The 13,831-nt window shown below is 36.3% G+C and overlaps 1 protein-coding gene across 2 annotated transcripts in view; it reads left to right on the forward strand.

Moving 5' to 3' along the window:
* The window catches only part of ssbp4.S (single stranded DNA binding protein 4 S homeolog), a 212,243-nt gene that overhangs the window by 166,748 nt on the left and 31,664 nt on the right, over window positions 1–13,831 (forward strand). For both annotated transcript variants that reach the window (XM_041572787.1, NM_001086136.1), the window contains 1 exon segment: window positions 184–273. In XM_041572787.1, the coding sequence (XP_041428721.1) occupies window positions 184–273 (90 nt within the window).

A 13,831-nucleotide genomic window follows, 5' to 3' on the forward strand; every position in this document is an offset into this window, starting at 1 on the left:
GCCTCTGCTCCCCTGTTCTTGCATTTTTTGCCCCGGGTCTTAGTAAATGACCCCTTGGGTTAGTTATGGCTTATAAATATATTTGTAAGAAGAGAAAAGTCTGTCTAACTTTTATCCATCTTTCTGAGTTTAGCAGTCATATGATGACAATACTGATATTTTCCTTATTTTTCTCTTTTACAGAGTGCGGCTGCTGCTCCCAGTCCAGTGATGGGTAACATGCCTCCCAATGATGGAATACCAGGTGGACCCATGCCTCCAGGATTCTTTCAGGTACCTAGAAATATGATTTTGCATGTGGATTTTGGGCATTTCTTTGTTATATGGCCTTAAGTTTTCCTCTAACATTCAGCAGCAACCTCAATGTATGTCCTATTAATGTCATAAAATGTTAATGTTAAAAAAATGTTTACAACATTTATAAAGCAGTGCTTTGCATGTATACATTTACCATCATTGTCTGCAGTCCCAGATTAAATACACAGCAAAAAATATCATTAGTATGTAATAACAGAAACCTTTCTTCACACATATGGTTTTTTGTTATATATACTTTAAAGGCCATTCTGTACTGTAGTTTTCTTAGCCATTGCTGTCTTATATAACAATATCTATGAGAAGCCTATATGCATTACTTTAATCTGCTAAGAAATATTTATAAGATCTGCCCTTTTGGAAATCATTTCATTAATTCATATTATTATAATTAGGATTATTATATAATTATTTAAATATTTTATAAATTGTGCACGTGGTAGTGTGGCTTTCTCAAAAGAAAGGCGGCACAGTAAGTTGTGTCAAAAGAAGCCGGCTCTTTTGGTGTTTAAAAGTTTTCCATTTAATCGGTTGAAGCTCACTAGTTAAAAACATGGAGTTCTCATGCTCCAGACTATCAGAAAATGTAGCAGATAATCCGGGACTGTACTATAGAGAGATAGGTACTCACAAAACTTATGACCAGTTCAGAATACAGAAAAAGTAATGTTTATTGTATGAAAATGCTTAGGTAAACCTTAAGCATTTCATGCTATAAGGCACACAGACATTGTTGCAAGTTTACATTTACTGTCACAGCCATGGTAAATACATTTTCTAGTTAGGATACAAAAACTGCAGTTATTTAATAATGATCAACACACAGGTGTGTCACTTTGCTGAAATAGGTCCATATTTCCAGCTCCAGAAAGTTACGAAGCCAGTAAATTCTGATAACAGTATTTCACATGAAAAAAATATTTTCTCTGCTTCAGTAATTCACATCATGCAAGAAAGGTCCATGTGTGGTTTTTAGAAGAGATCAAAATTTAACTAATAAAGCCTGCCTGTCCTGTTTCCATGATCTTTAATTCTACTGGCATGTGCAGCTACTCACTAATTTTCTGACTTTACAGACTGTAGTACAGATATAAGAATAACTGTATGAAGAAAGGTTCAAAATGGTTTCCATTTGTGTCAGCTAGGTACTGTATGTACCAACTTTAGGTAGATAACTATGCAGCAAAGTTACTTTGTTTAGACAAGTAACATTTTATAGGGAAATTATCTTTAAGACTATTTGCTTGGGGGCCTTAACTTATTAAAAAAGGCAATGTAATGAAACTAGAAGAGTTTTTCTTAACAGGCTTCTGGCTACTAAAATCTCCTTGATTACTAGATCTGGCCTTCTGCTTTTAAATCTTAATTAGGGAATTTAATGGAAGACAAATAATAAACAATTAAAGTAGAATAGCTTGCCTGAACGTAATTAGCACTAATGCAATTTTATGTAAAAGGGAACATAAGTCTTCTACCTGAGGTGGACTGCCTCACACAGGAAATTCCTTTTAATAAGTTGGGAGTCTGTATTGGTAGACTTATTAAGTGACTCCCAGTTGCAGCTACCAATACAGACTCCCAACTTTTACTTTTACTCTGTGACCCAAAGGAAGCAATCTAAGAAAAAGGCCCTCATGTTGATTGGTCCACTTATAGTGCTGCTGGTAAACTATTATAGCATAGAGGATATAGCAACTCTTTTTGGGGTATCTCCACCTACTTTATATTTTAACATAAGGCCCCATTTCTACATAATAAAGGTGTTCTTATGTTGAAAGTGGAAAATACTAATTAAAAAAAGACCCTGATCCCAGGCATGTAGCAAACTGGGAATGGATTGGCATACCTGCTGAGTAAAATAGGACTGCATTCCTTAAAGTTTACATTTTCTAAAGTGATCGTAGGGGTCTTTTTATTCATGTATTATTTATTTTTCAAGATATTTTTAATTAATTTGGACATTTAGAGGTTTTCTAATTATTTTTCACTAATTGTCAGAAAAATAGTTTTGTAGGTTTTAGAGGTTATTTGTATTTTTTAGCACATCATAGAACATTATTTTCATTCATACTTTTTATATATGGATCTTTTAATAACTCATGGCATTCATGATTTTCAAGAAATAGAGTTCAAAACCTCTATAGACACTAAGATTTAACCATTGATTAATGGGCCTCCCCTTGTCATATGTGTTAATGCTCTGAATCAATATTCTCCATGCATCTTACTAGCTTGTCTGGGGTATTAAACATTTTCTCTTATTTTGGTCTTAATGGAATACTTATGTAATTATGGCTAAAGGGAGTAGCAGGGGGGGTGGTAAAGTGGGAGTGGCCTAGTACATTTGCATTGCCTCGCTACACAAGTCACATTTTTTGGGGCCCCAAGATGGTCATAGACAGCATATATTTTGTCAAGAACTACTGCTTTATTAGTTGTTTAATTGTACGGGAGTCACAGGGCTTATGCTGGTACTATATATACAGTGTATTTTAAATATAATATAGAAAGTGGCTCTGTCAAATACCAATAATTAATCAGTATCACCAAAGCAATGAAATAGGGATAACTTGCTTACACTGACATATTTTCTTCCTGTTTGCAAGTGTACAAGCAACTCAAAATTTATACTTTTGCTTTCTGACTGGGTGTTTATTCAGGAAGTTATATCAGACGCACCATCATATTTTCCATACTAGCTGAATGTTCCTATTACAGATAGCTTCACCTTATTGATTGCGGGCACATACACTTTTCCAGCAGCCACTGTGTCTGTATAAAGATTAGCTTGCAAGATGTGTTGGAAAAGCTTTCCTTTTAAAGAGCCAAAGAGTAAATACTGTTGTATTAGCAGCACTTAGTATATATAACCTAAGTCTCGTTTATTTTGGCATTTAAGCTTCCCACCTCAGAACACAGTATCTTATCAAACACATCATCTTAAATACACCCATCATTAAGTGACTCCCAGTTGCAGCTACCAATACAGACTCCCAACTTTCTATGATTTGCATGTTTCTGCTAAATTGACAACAAAGATGTTTCCTAATAACAAATGCATAGAACCCCTCTGCCCAAATCATCCCAGAATCCATTCCATTCTTAAAAAGATACTGACACTCTTTTTTACATCTATCATAATATTGCCTTTGAAAGCAACTTATAACTTTGCCATATTAAGTATTTGCACAATGCTTTTACATTACCTGTCTAATGCCGCATGTTCCTCTATATGAGGGGGCTGCCATATTTGTGCAGCTGGAGTCCGTTAGCATTAGAAACTTTAACTGACAGGCTGAGATGAGACAGTCAAGTTGGCAAAACAGTCAGGTTTAGAAACTTCAACTCAAAATTGCTTACAAAAACAAACCTCTCAGCAAAAAATGCTCAACACGACCTATAGGTAACTTTTAATGTACATTCATAATTTAAAAAGTAGTTTTTAGTGTCAGTATCACTTTAAAGCTACGTTGCATTTTTTTTGAGTATGCTTCTTTTGTACCGTATGTCTTAATCTTGGAATCGTCATGTCTGTTCAGAGACATACATAATATCATAAATCATAAGCACATTAACAGCAACCACTTCATTTCTATCAACCTAAAGAGCTGACTGTTTTATAGCCAGAAATATTTATTTGGTACAACCTATCTGACTTAAATCCATGGTGACTTATTGCAAGTTAACTAATAACAAAAGTAATTCAGTTAATAATTCCCTTTAATAATGGCACAGTGTTTCAAAAAGAATGTTTGAGACACCATCAGACTCATTTACCAAAGAGTAAAATTGAACCTGAGCAATAACTAGGTACCAGGCATAGCCACCAGTTATTAGTTAATTATACCCAGCTGCTATTTAGCTATTATAGCTACAATTCCATTGTTTGCCATGCGTTACTGCCCAGATGCACATTTAGCTGGCGTTCATAAGAAGTTAGTATTTTTTTAATGGGGTTGTTGTTCAACACAAGTGCAATATTTTTTTTTTTCATTTGAATCATTAAAAGGTTTTTTTTGGTATTTCTTGGGTTAAACAGGGCACATGGGACAGTTGGAGCTACTCCAAAAACCATTATACACTTGTAGTTTAAGCATCTACCTTGCAAGGACCAAACGTGGGATAGCTTCAGTTTCTCTGTTTACCATGTTTGTTTAGCTCAATAACCATAGGATCATATCAAAGATTATGTTCATCACATGCCTTATTCATTATCCTTGTGTAAGGGCGTAAACTGTCCCTTTAACAATGTTTGAATGTTCTTGTTTAAGCTGTAGTAAGAATACTTCTATATTACTGCACTCGTGACTAATAGCGTCTTGGGCATTTAATAACATAGATGAGAACTTTCATTTGCAGTATATTATTGGGAAAATGGTCCAATCCCTGATTTTTTTGTTGAAACCCTCGCCTTTTCTACACTGCAGGCATCGGAAAGAAATCCCCGATCTGCAAACCATCACAGCTTGTGTTTCTACCACAGTTACTCTATAGAACATTCACCCTCGTTTGCTAACAAGTTGCTAAGCAACCAGTGTAAAAGTTTAGAAACTAATACAAAGAAATAAAATGCATACTTAAAAACGGTAGTTTACCTGCCCATGCTTTTGTATTTAACAAACGAGTAAAGCCACACTTTTACAACTCCAAAGTTCTCAGGTAATGATAAAGGCAGGATATATATATATATATATATATATATATATATATATATATATATATATATATATATATATATATATATATATATATATATACAGTATATGTGCAATGGTAAAGAATCTATACAAATAGCCCAGGTAAAATCAAACTCCTGATTTCGCAAAGAGAGAATTGTTGTTCAGAAATATGGAATGCAGATTGTAACTGCACTATATTCCTGGAGTGAAGAGCCTCACTATCCTCGAATGCTGTTAGACAGAATCTGAGACAGCTGTATTAAGCTAGGGGTTTTTTCTCAGCAAGTGAAGCATTTAAACACTAGCCATGCAGTCTAAATCAAGCAGTGCTAAGCCCTTTTGTATCCTAAAGGGTATATATCAGCAAGCAGGAGACCTCTCCAAACAGGATTATCAGACAATGCTTGTCTGAGCTTCACCAGGAATGGGACCGCAGCCTTCTAGATAGAAAACCAATTGCTGTGTCCATTTTAGCAGCTTTTGCAGTGCATTCTGGGGCTTTTGTCGAGAAGGCTGTTGAGCATTGTAAAGGTATTATTGGGCATTCAACTGTTTTATATTGATATATTTAATATCTATATTTGTTTATGCTAAAAAGTGTGTGAATTGAAAAAAAAGGCTTTTAGAGTATTTATAAAAATGAGATTTAAAATCCAACTGCAGAAACATGGTAGATCCCAAAACACGCTCTGAACCTGCAGAGCTTACATTTCCCATGATGAAGTGAGGCATAAAAAAGTTATGTGGGAAACTCTAGTCAAGGTAAAAAAAAAAAGATCTTAACCTTGAAAATAGATATGTGTATAAACATATATATTTTCCTTCCCCAGCATCTGGGCCTCTAATTTCATCTTATTTATTTATTTCAAGCTCCACTCAGCAGCACAGCTGGCTATAAATCTCTGAGATGGGAAGCGCAGGGCGGGGCGGGGGGAATGGTGGGTTTCTCCTAGTGTTCCCTCTGATTTTTCTCTTTGCAGAAACCATTTCTCTTTAATTGTTAACAGCTTCTGAAGCAGCCAGGGAGAACAACAATGGCCAGCTTTGAAAAAAAAGGCATGTACTTCATCTGTTCATGCTTGAGGGTGCTACAGACAAAACATCAATCTTCTGCATTTACAAAAAGCCCTTGCCAGTTTTGGTTCCTGACTCCAGTCTCCTTGGGACCCTATATCTTTCTAATCCAAAGGAGCCACTTGAGCAAAGTGGAGCAAAGTCAACAGTATTTCTTGGCCAATGAATATTCTACTCATGGCCATAATTTGTATTTAAAAAAGTACAGGATACAGTTGGTGAGATAACTGTCTCAGAATACTGAGAAACAAAATGGGGGTTAGGACTCTGGGTGAAACGAACAGTAACACCAAAAAATTAAAGTGTTTTAAAGGCGACAATATAATGTACTGTTGCCCTGCACTGGTAAAACTGGGGTGTTTGGTTCAGTAATATAACTATAGTTTTTATAAACAAACTGCTGTGTTGCCATGGGGGCAGCCATTCAAGCACGGGATATACAGTAGATAACAGATAAGTTCTTAAGAATCCAATTGTATACTGGAGAGCTTATCTGTTATCTACTGTGTATCCTGCACCCTTTCTCCATTTTCAGTTTTGCATAGCTGCCCCCATGGCTACACAGCAGCTTGTTTATATAAACTATTGTAGAGTTTCTGAAGCAAACACACCAAGTTTACCAGTGCAGCACAACAGTATATTATAGTTTCATTACTTTAAACGACTTTCATTGTTTGGTGTTACTATTCCTTTAAACAAATAGACCCTGTCTAAAGCCCTCTAAACAAATCAAATGTTTTTAGAGGATGCCAGTCATGTCAAGACTACACTGTTCTTTAAGTATTTGCAGGATTGATATGCCCAGATACAATGTATAACATCCACAGGCAAAGGAGGAATTAAGTAATCTACAAAATACTGAGAGTATGGTTGAGGCTTCGACCAGACAGCTTTGGAAAAGACAATTATAATGTATTCATCTTACCAGCGAAGCTGACATGCATTTTTTTAACATATAGTCAAGAAAGAAGACAATTGGAACGTTATGCGCAGGCATTTTAAATCCATATGGTCAGAGGTTATTCCTACCTTAAGTCTTTAATAATATTTGAAATATATTTAGCTATATTCATCTTGCCTGGTTTATGCCTGTATTCATTACACCTAAATGTATTATTTAAATGTAGATGGTATAAGGATTTGAAGAGCTGTCCTGCACTGGAGGAAGCAGATCCACATGCACTGCTGTGGCATTGTAACACCCTAATTTCTATACTCTTTTGAGTGTTGCTTTGGGCCTGTTTCCTATAAATTGTAATCTGGTTCTCTCTATTTTAATGGAAGGTGGCAGGGGCAAGAAAAAGTAATATACAGGTCCCAGTATCAACATTTAAACAGTCGTCAACACGAGCAATCCATCACTCAAGTGCTGAGCCTCAATACCCTATATATGTGTAGTCACATGTACAGCAGATGTAGCATATGTCAGTGACTGGCAGGAGGAACAGAACTGAATTATCTAGCAATTGACAGAGAAAACGTATATTTTACCGCTAATTATCTTCCAATGAATCTAGAGTAGGTAATGTTGCAATGTATAAGCAGTGTACAGATAATTTTTAGGGCTAATTTAGACAGAGAGAGCAAGAACCTCTCTGTTACTCAAGTCCACGCAGCACAGTATGTAATGCAATGCATCATTCATCTAATTATGTATAGAATAAGTTGCAATTAAGGTCCTTTCTTACACCAAAATGAGTTGACTGTAGACACTTTTTCCTAAGTGTGCTTTATAGTATGTTCATGTGTTCCATGAACAACCAGTCCCTTTCATGAAATTAAGTCTAATCCCCAGTGGCACTCATCTAAAACTGATTGAAAAAACTGAACTGAGTTTGTTCTGTGTTAACCAAGTGTGCTAGTCTCTATAAGTGCGTGTGTGCATATATATATATATATATATATATATACAGGGATCTATGAATTTATTCAGCACATTTAGACTGAGTTCCTCCAGTACTGATACACTGTGTCTGCCTCTACAGTTAGGCAACTGTGCCCCCACCAACCATCCTATGCTTCAAAGTAGATCAGAAGCTGGAAGTTCTCTTATATAAAAGCGACATGCAGAATTGGGCAGGCATATGCGTCCCGTAGGGTTAGAAGGACAGAAAGAGCAGCAGAGAGAGGGCCACTTTCATTTGAAAGCCTTCCCTTGAATGACTCTCTGAATGCTAGAAATAGTGGAAAGAAATAGCTGCAATTCGATGCTTTCATTACACATGGGGAGATACGCAAGGGACAGGTTTTGCAAAAAATTGAAATATCACTCAAATAATCTCATAGTAAAGAGCTCCCTGGATTCCCTTTATATGGTAGGATATTCTTTTCTGCTTTCCAGCTGTCGCCTACTGGAATACACATAGCATGCATTTAACACCTTGCACACCAACAAAGCTTTTTTTCAGGGGGTTTTTTTTAAGCCAAATAAGTTTCCTTGTTGTTCCTGTAAATTTACAAACATTTGTAAAGCTGTAGGTGGCGGCATCCCCTTAAACTGCTCCTCAAAATATTTCTGAAGATTAAAAGTCATCTATAGGTCATGTTGACTGTTTTTTGCTGATAGGCCTGCTTTTATAATAAATACTGTAGCTACTTGAAGTTCCTAAACCTGACTTCCTCTATAATTAGCATAGAAATCCCCCTTCTTAGACTCACTTTTACATTAAATCTTTGCTTGAACAGGGAGGGGGGAGTGTGGTTGAAGCTGATGTGTGCAGTGAGACTGCCACACCACTGCCAAATTTTCAGAGTTTCTACTCTACTGCTGCACAAATATGGCAGCCTCCAGAGAAACATGGGGATTAGATAGGTAGTGTAAAAGCACTGGGAAAATACAGTTGTGGCAAAATTATAAATAGCATGCAAAGAAAATGTTATAATAGATGTCAAAAAAGGTTGAATTTCTGGTGTCAAGATCTCTTTAACTTTTTTCTAGTTAAATAAAATACTAAATATTGTGAAATAAAATGCCTTCTTGCCTTGAGATAGCTCATTATATGGATCTACATTTGCACAGCTATAGTTATGCTAGTTACCATTGTTCACGATGTCCTTAAGGTTTTGTGAACCAGTAAAAAAAAAACAAAGGATCATTTTCCATTTCATATTTCTGTAGCTCTTAATTCTAGGTGACTGTGTTTAGTTGTAATGGCCGCCAACACCATAGTGTTGAGAATAAACTAATCCATATTTTTACTGGTGGAAATGTAGTTCAGTGGTATATTATTTTATATTATTTTAAAATATAGGAGCTTGTTCAAGCCATGCTAGAAGTTTAAAGCATGTTATGCACATTAAAACGATGTCAAATTGTAGACTCCTTGAAAATTAATGCAACAATGTTATTTGTCATTGCAAACAAGTTTACTTTTTCTGTGTCTTAAACTTTAAAAAACCCAAATTGACTTCTATAACACCTCGACAACTTTTACTTGGTGAATTTTTGTCATGGTTCATGGTTTTTACACTTAAAAAATCAAAATTTTTTAGAGTTTTCAAGAAATATAGGAAAACCACCATTTTTTAGAGATTCTTAAAAAAAAATGTGAACGTTAGTAAACATGCCCCCTAGTATTGAATGAAGTTGAATTTATTGGCCACATAAAGTGTGTCTGTGAAGTTTCAGACAACTGAAAACAATTCTTTGTTCAAAGATGATGTGATTTTTTTTCATGTCAAATTTGAATATACATAGGGTTTGTTATAGAATTAGGGTTCAGTGTTGGTCAACTGGCCAATCTTTTTGTGGAAAGTTTAGTATTTGGCCAAATCGAAAAATCATGAATTCTATTCTTTTAATATAGACATGTTTTCCTAATTGTTTGCTATTGTAGAGCAATAATGGACAATTGATTTGTTTTATACTGCACTAACTCCCCCAATAAACAGGATCACTTGCCTTTCCCAAGAAAAGGACATGTCCCAAAACATGTGGAATCAGCGCTGACTGTTGTGCAGTTATCTACTAGAAAGCCTTGACTAGTTCAAACTTGGTATCTGAGTGCAATAGATCTCAAGAAATGCTGGTGTGGAATAGAGTCTTCATGGGATTCCACTCTCTAAAGCATACTCAGTCTTTTAAAAAGAATTTAAAAACATTTCTTATTGTACTATATTTCTTAATCTGTATTCATGGAATATACTTCTACCTGAAGCTAACACAATTTGTTCACTTAAAACCACGTTCTTGTATTTCTGATTGGATGGCATATATTCAGTCCTAAACATATACGTAGAGCAATGTGTTTCTACAAGCGTACAGGCCAATGAACAGGTTGACATGCTGAGTTTCATACCTATGTATGTATATATATATATATATATATATATATATATATATATATATATATATATATATATATATATGGGATCCATTATCTGTATATAGATACCCTGGAGCTTTGTTACAGTATTATATATATTATGTTATTATGTTTGTTTGTTTATATTGCCTTTTAGATACAGTACATGACCAAGCAACACTTAGACCCAGTTGTTGTGAGCAACAGGAGGCCAGGTGGGCTCAGGAGGTCAGGTTCTCTGGTGGACAATATGGGACCCTTTCCACCACCTCTAAATCACTAAAAAAGTTTTGTATTAACAAGCAGTGTTTGCTCATGGTCTAGTAACCCTTAGCAACCAAATGTTGGCTTTTTTCTTTTCAATAGTTTTTTATTGATTTTCCAAGAAAAGAAAAAGGTTATACAATCAAGCAGTGTCGTCAGGTATTTTCAAACAGAGGAAAACAGAGAAGAGAGAAAGATAATGAAACGAGCTCATCCTCCCCCCCTCCAGACACTCTGTCAGAAGTGGGAAAGAGACGAGCTACAACAATGATAGTACTAACTTTAGATGACATGGTACAGTTGACGTATGCTTAACTGTATATGTGAAGCAGAGATGTTGGCGACTTCAGCGGGGTCCCTTGACTATGTAGAATATCTTGATGAGATGGATTCATTTTCGTTGGCTCACGGCTCAGGAAAAAACCAATGCTTATCCAAACAATAGTATCAAGTGCCCATTACCTCAGGTCACGTCAGGTACTGTCTAATGATTATAAACACTTTACATTCAGAGGGGATTACCAGAGAATAGAAGGGGTTTCTGCCAATGGAAAGGAATATCTGTACCATGGTTCCCAGATTTCCTTGAATTTTTGATATTTGTCCACAAGTATGCTAGTTAACCTTTCATTGACCATGATCCAATTTAGTTTCTCTTTAAAATGCAGTATTGGGATCTGAGACGATTTCCAATGTTTGGCTATTGTAATTTTCGCAGCAAGGAACATAAAAGAGTCCCGAGATGGAATAGAATGATATATATATCGGAAGCCGTTGGATGACCACCTGTGGAATGGTTTAGCCGATAAGCCAGGGGGGAAGGATGGATTCCCCAATATAGGGGCTGCTGGGAGTGTAGATGAAATAAGTTTAGCTGGATGTTTATATCTGTCCCAAACTTTGAGGGAGTGGGCCAAGGAAGGGTCAATGGCGTCAGGACGTAATACAGGGGGACACCATACCAACGCCTGTGGGGTGACCGGGTTTAATTGATGTTTCAACATTGTAGCCCATTTGGGTGGTATGGTAGCATGCATATGGATAAGTGGCACCAGTTGAGCTGCTGCATAATAATAGCGCAGATTGGGGACATTTAGGCCTCCTTGAGTTTTGGGGCTGTACATGGTTCGTCGAGGAATCCTGGGGTGTTTGTCTGCCCAGATAAATTGGAAAACCTTCCTTTGTATAGTTCGAAGGACATTTTCTGGTACGGGAACGGGTAGTGCCCTAAAGTAGTAGAGAATTTTAGGTAAAAGTGTCATTTTAAATGCCTGGATCCGACCGAACCATGAGAGGTCCATTTTCGACCATCTTTGTAAGGTTTCCTCTGTCATTGTCCATAATCTAGGGTAGTTCTGGCGATACAACCTGCTGGTGTCTCGAGGGATATCTACTCCTAGGTAATGGATGGCTACGTCTTGCCATTTGAAATCGAAGTTAAGCTGTAGTAACTTAACTGTATGATGGGGTAATGAGATATTAAGGGCCTCTGATTTAGTATGGTTTATTGTGAGTCCGGAAATCTTCCCAAATGTGTCTAATAAATGGATTAAGTTGGGTAAGGAAGTAAGAGGTCTTGTTATGGTCATTAGAATGTCGTCGGCATATAGACCCAATTTATGAGTATGATCTTGTTGAGAGATCCCTGAGATATTAAATGTTGGCTTTTAAACAGAAGACAAGTAAACATTTAGGCCTGGATTTGTGGAAAGGCCACCTAGGCCCAGGCCTAGGATGGCAGGATTTTAGGGGGGCGGCATGCTGCCCAACCATAACCACATTGGTTTAAAAACACTGGGGACGCACCGGAGATACAATATTTTTTTAATTTCTCATGCACCAATCCCCATTTCTCCAGTCCAGATGATGAAAATTTCCGAGAATAAAGGAGAGGGGACAGGGGCGACGAACGGCAGTGGGCCTAGGGGCGCCCACTATGTAAATCCAGCCCTGTAGACATTATCTGCTGACTGTGGAATAATATACTTTAAATGGAGCAATGATTGCACCTGATGTTCTGTGTATGTGAGGGTAATTAGGGAACTGACCAAGATAAATGAAAACATTTTGGCCAAAAACTTGCAATAGCTTTTTGACAAATGTATGATTTCTACAAAGAGCAGATGTTCTTTGTCCAAAGTACCTGCCTGTGTACTCAATAATAGTTTTGTATTGAACCAGGCAACTATACTAAGCTATAAGTAATACCATGTCAACAATAAAGGACTGACATCTTTCTGATAGCAATAATCTGTATATGTGTGATACTTAAATACACTTGGGGTTGTATTATATTAAGAGTGGTGCATTTGAAAGAAACAGTACCTTTTCAGAACCTTGGACAGCAAAATAGCCAGCCCACCTGTAAGATCTATTTGCACCTTGCAACCCTACATTGCATAGAATTTCAATTCTGTAATCTGATAAATGCCTGACCTATTGCCCCCAACCTCATGCTCTTTTTTAAACATATGTGACACGGTATAAAGAGCAGTTATTGCATTTGGGTGATTGTAACTCTGCACCACAGAACTCTTTTAGGTCTTCTTGGGTATATGTCCATGTGTTAGTAGGAAGTACTTTCATGGTGTTTCCTCTTCTTTTATAAGACGTGATGTTTACAGTAGATATTATTTAAAGGAACAGTAACACCAAAAAAATGAAAATGATTTAAAATATAATTTACCATTGCCCTGCACTGGCAAAACAGGTGTGTTTGCTTTAGAAACAATACTATTGTTTAAATAAATAAGCTGCTGTGTAGCAATGGCTCAGTAAATCATAAGATAAAAGGCCCAGTTTACAAAGCCAATAGTAGATAAGCTTAGTAGAATATAATGGCATTCTACAGAGCTTGTTCCATTTAGCCCTATTTCAATTGACTCCATTGTAGCAGCTTGTTAATATAAACTATAGTACAGGTATGGGACCTGTTTTCCAGAATGCTTGGGACCTGGGGTTTTCTGGATAAGGGATCTTTCCATATATCTTCAGTCTACTAGAAAATCATGTAAACATTAAATAAACCCAATAGGCTGTTTTTGCTTAAAATTAGGATTAATTATATCTTAGTTTGGATCAAGTACAAGTTATTGTTTTATTTTCAAAGAAAAAGGAAATACTTTTTTTTTTGAAAAATTTGGATTATTTGGCTTAAATGGAGTCTATGGGAGAGAGCCTTTCCATAATTCATGC

The sequence above is a fragment of the Xenopus laevis genome, chromosome 1S (assembly GCF_017654675.1).
Source record: "Xenopus laevis strain J_2021 chromosome 1S, Xenopus_laevis_v10.1, whole genome shotgun sequence".
NCBI lineage: Eukaryota > Metazoa > Chordata > Amphibia > Anura > Pipidae > Xenopus > Xenopus laevis.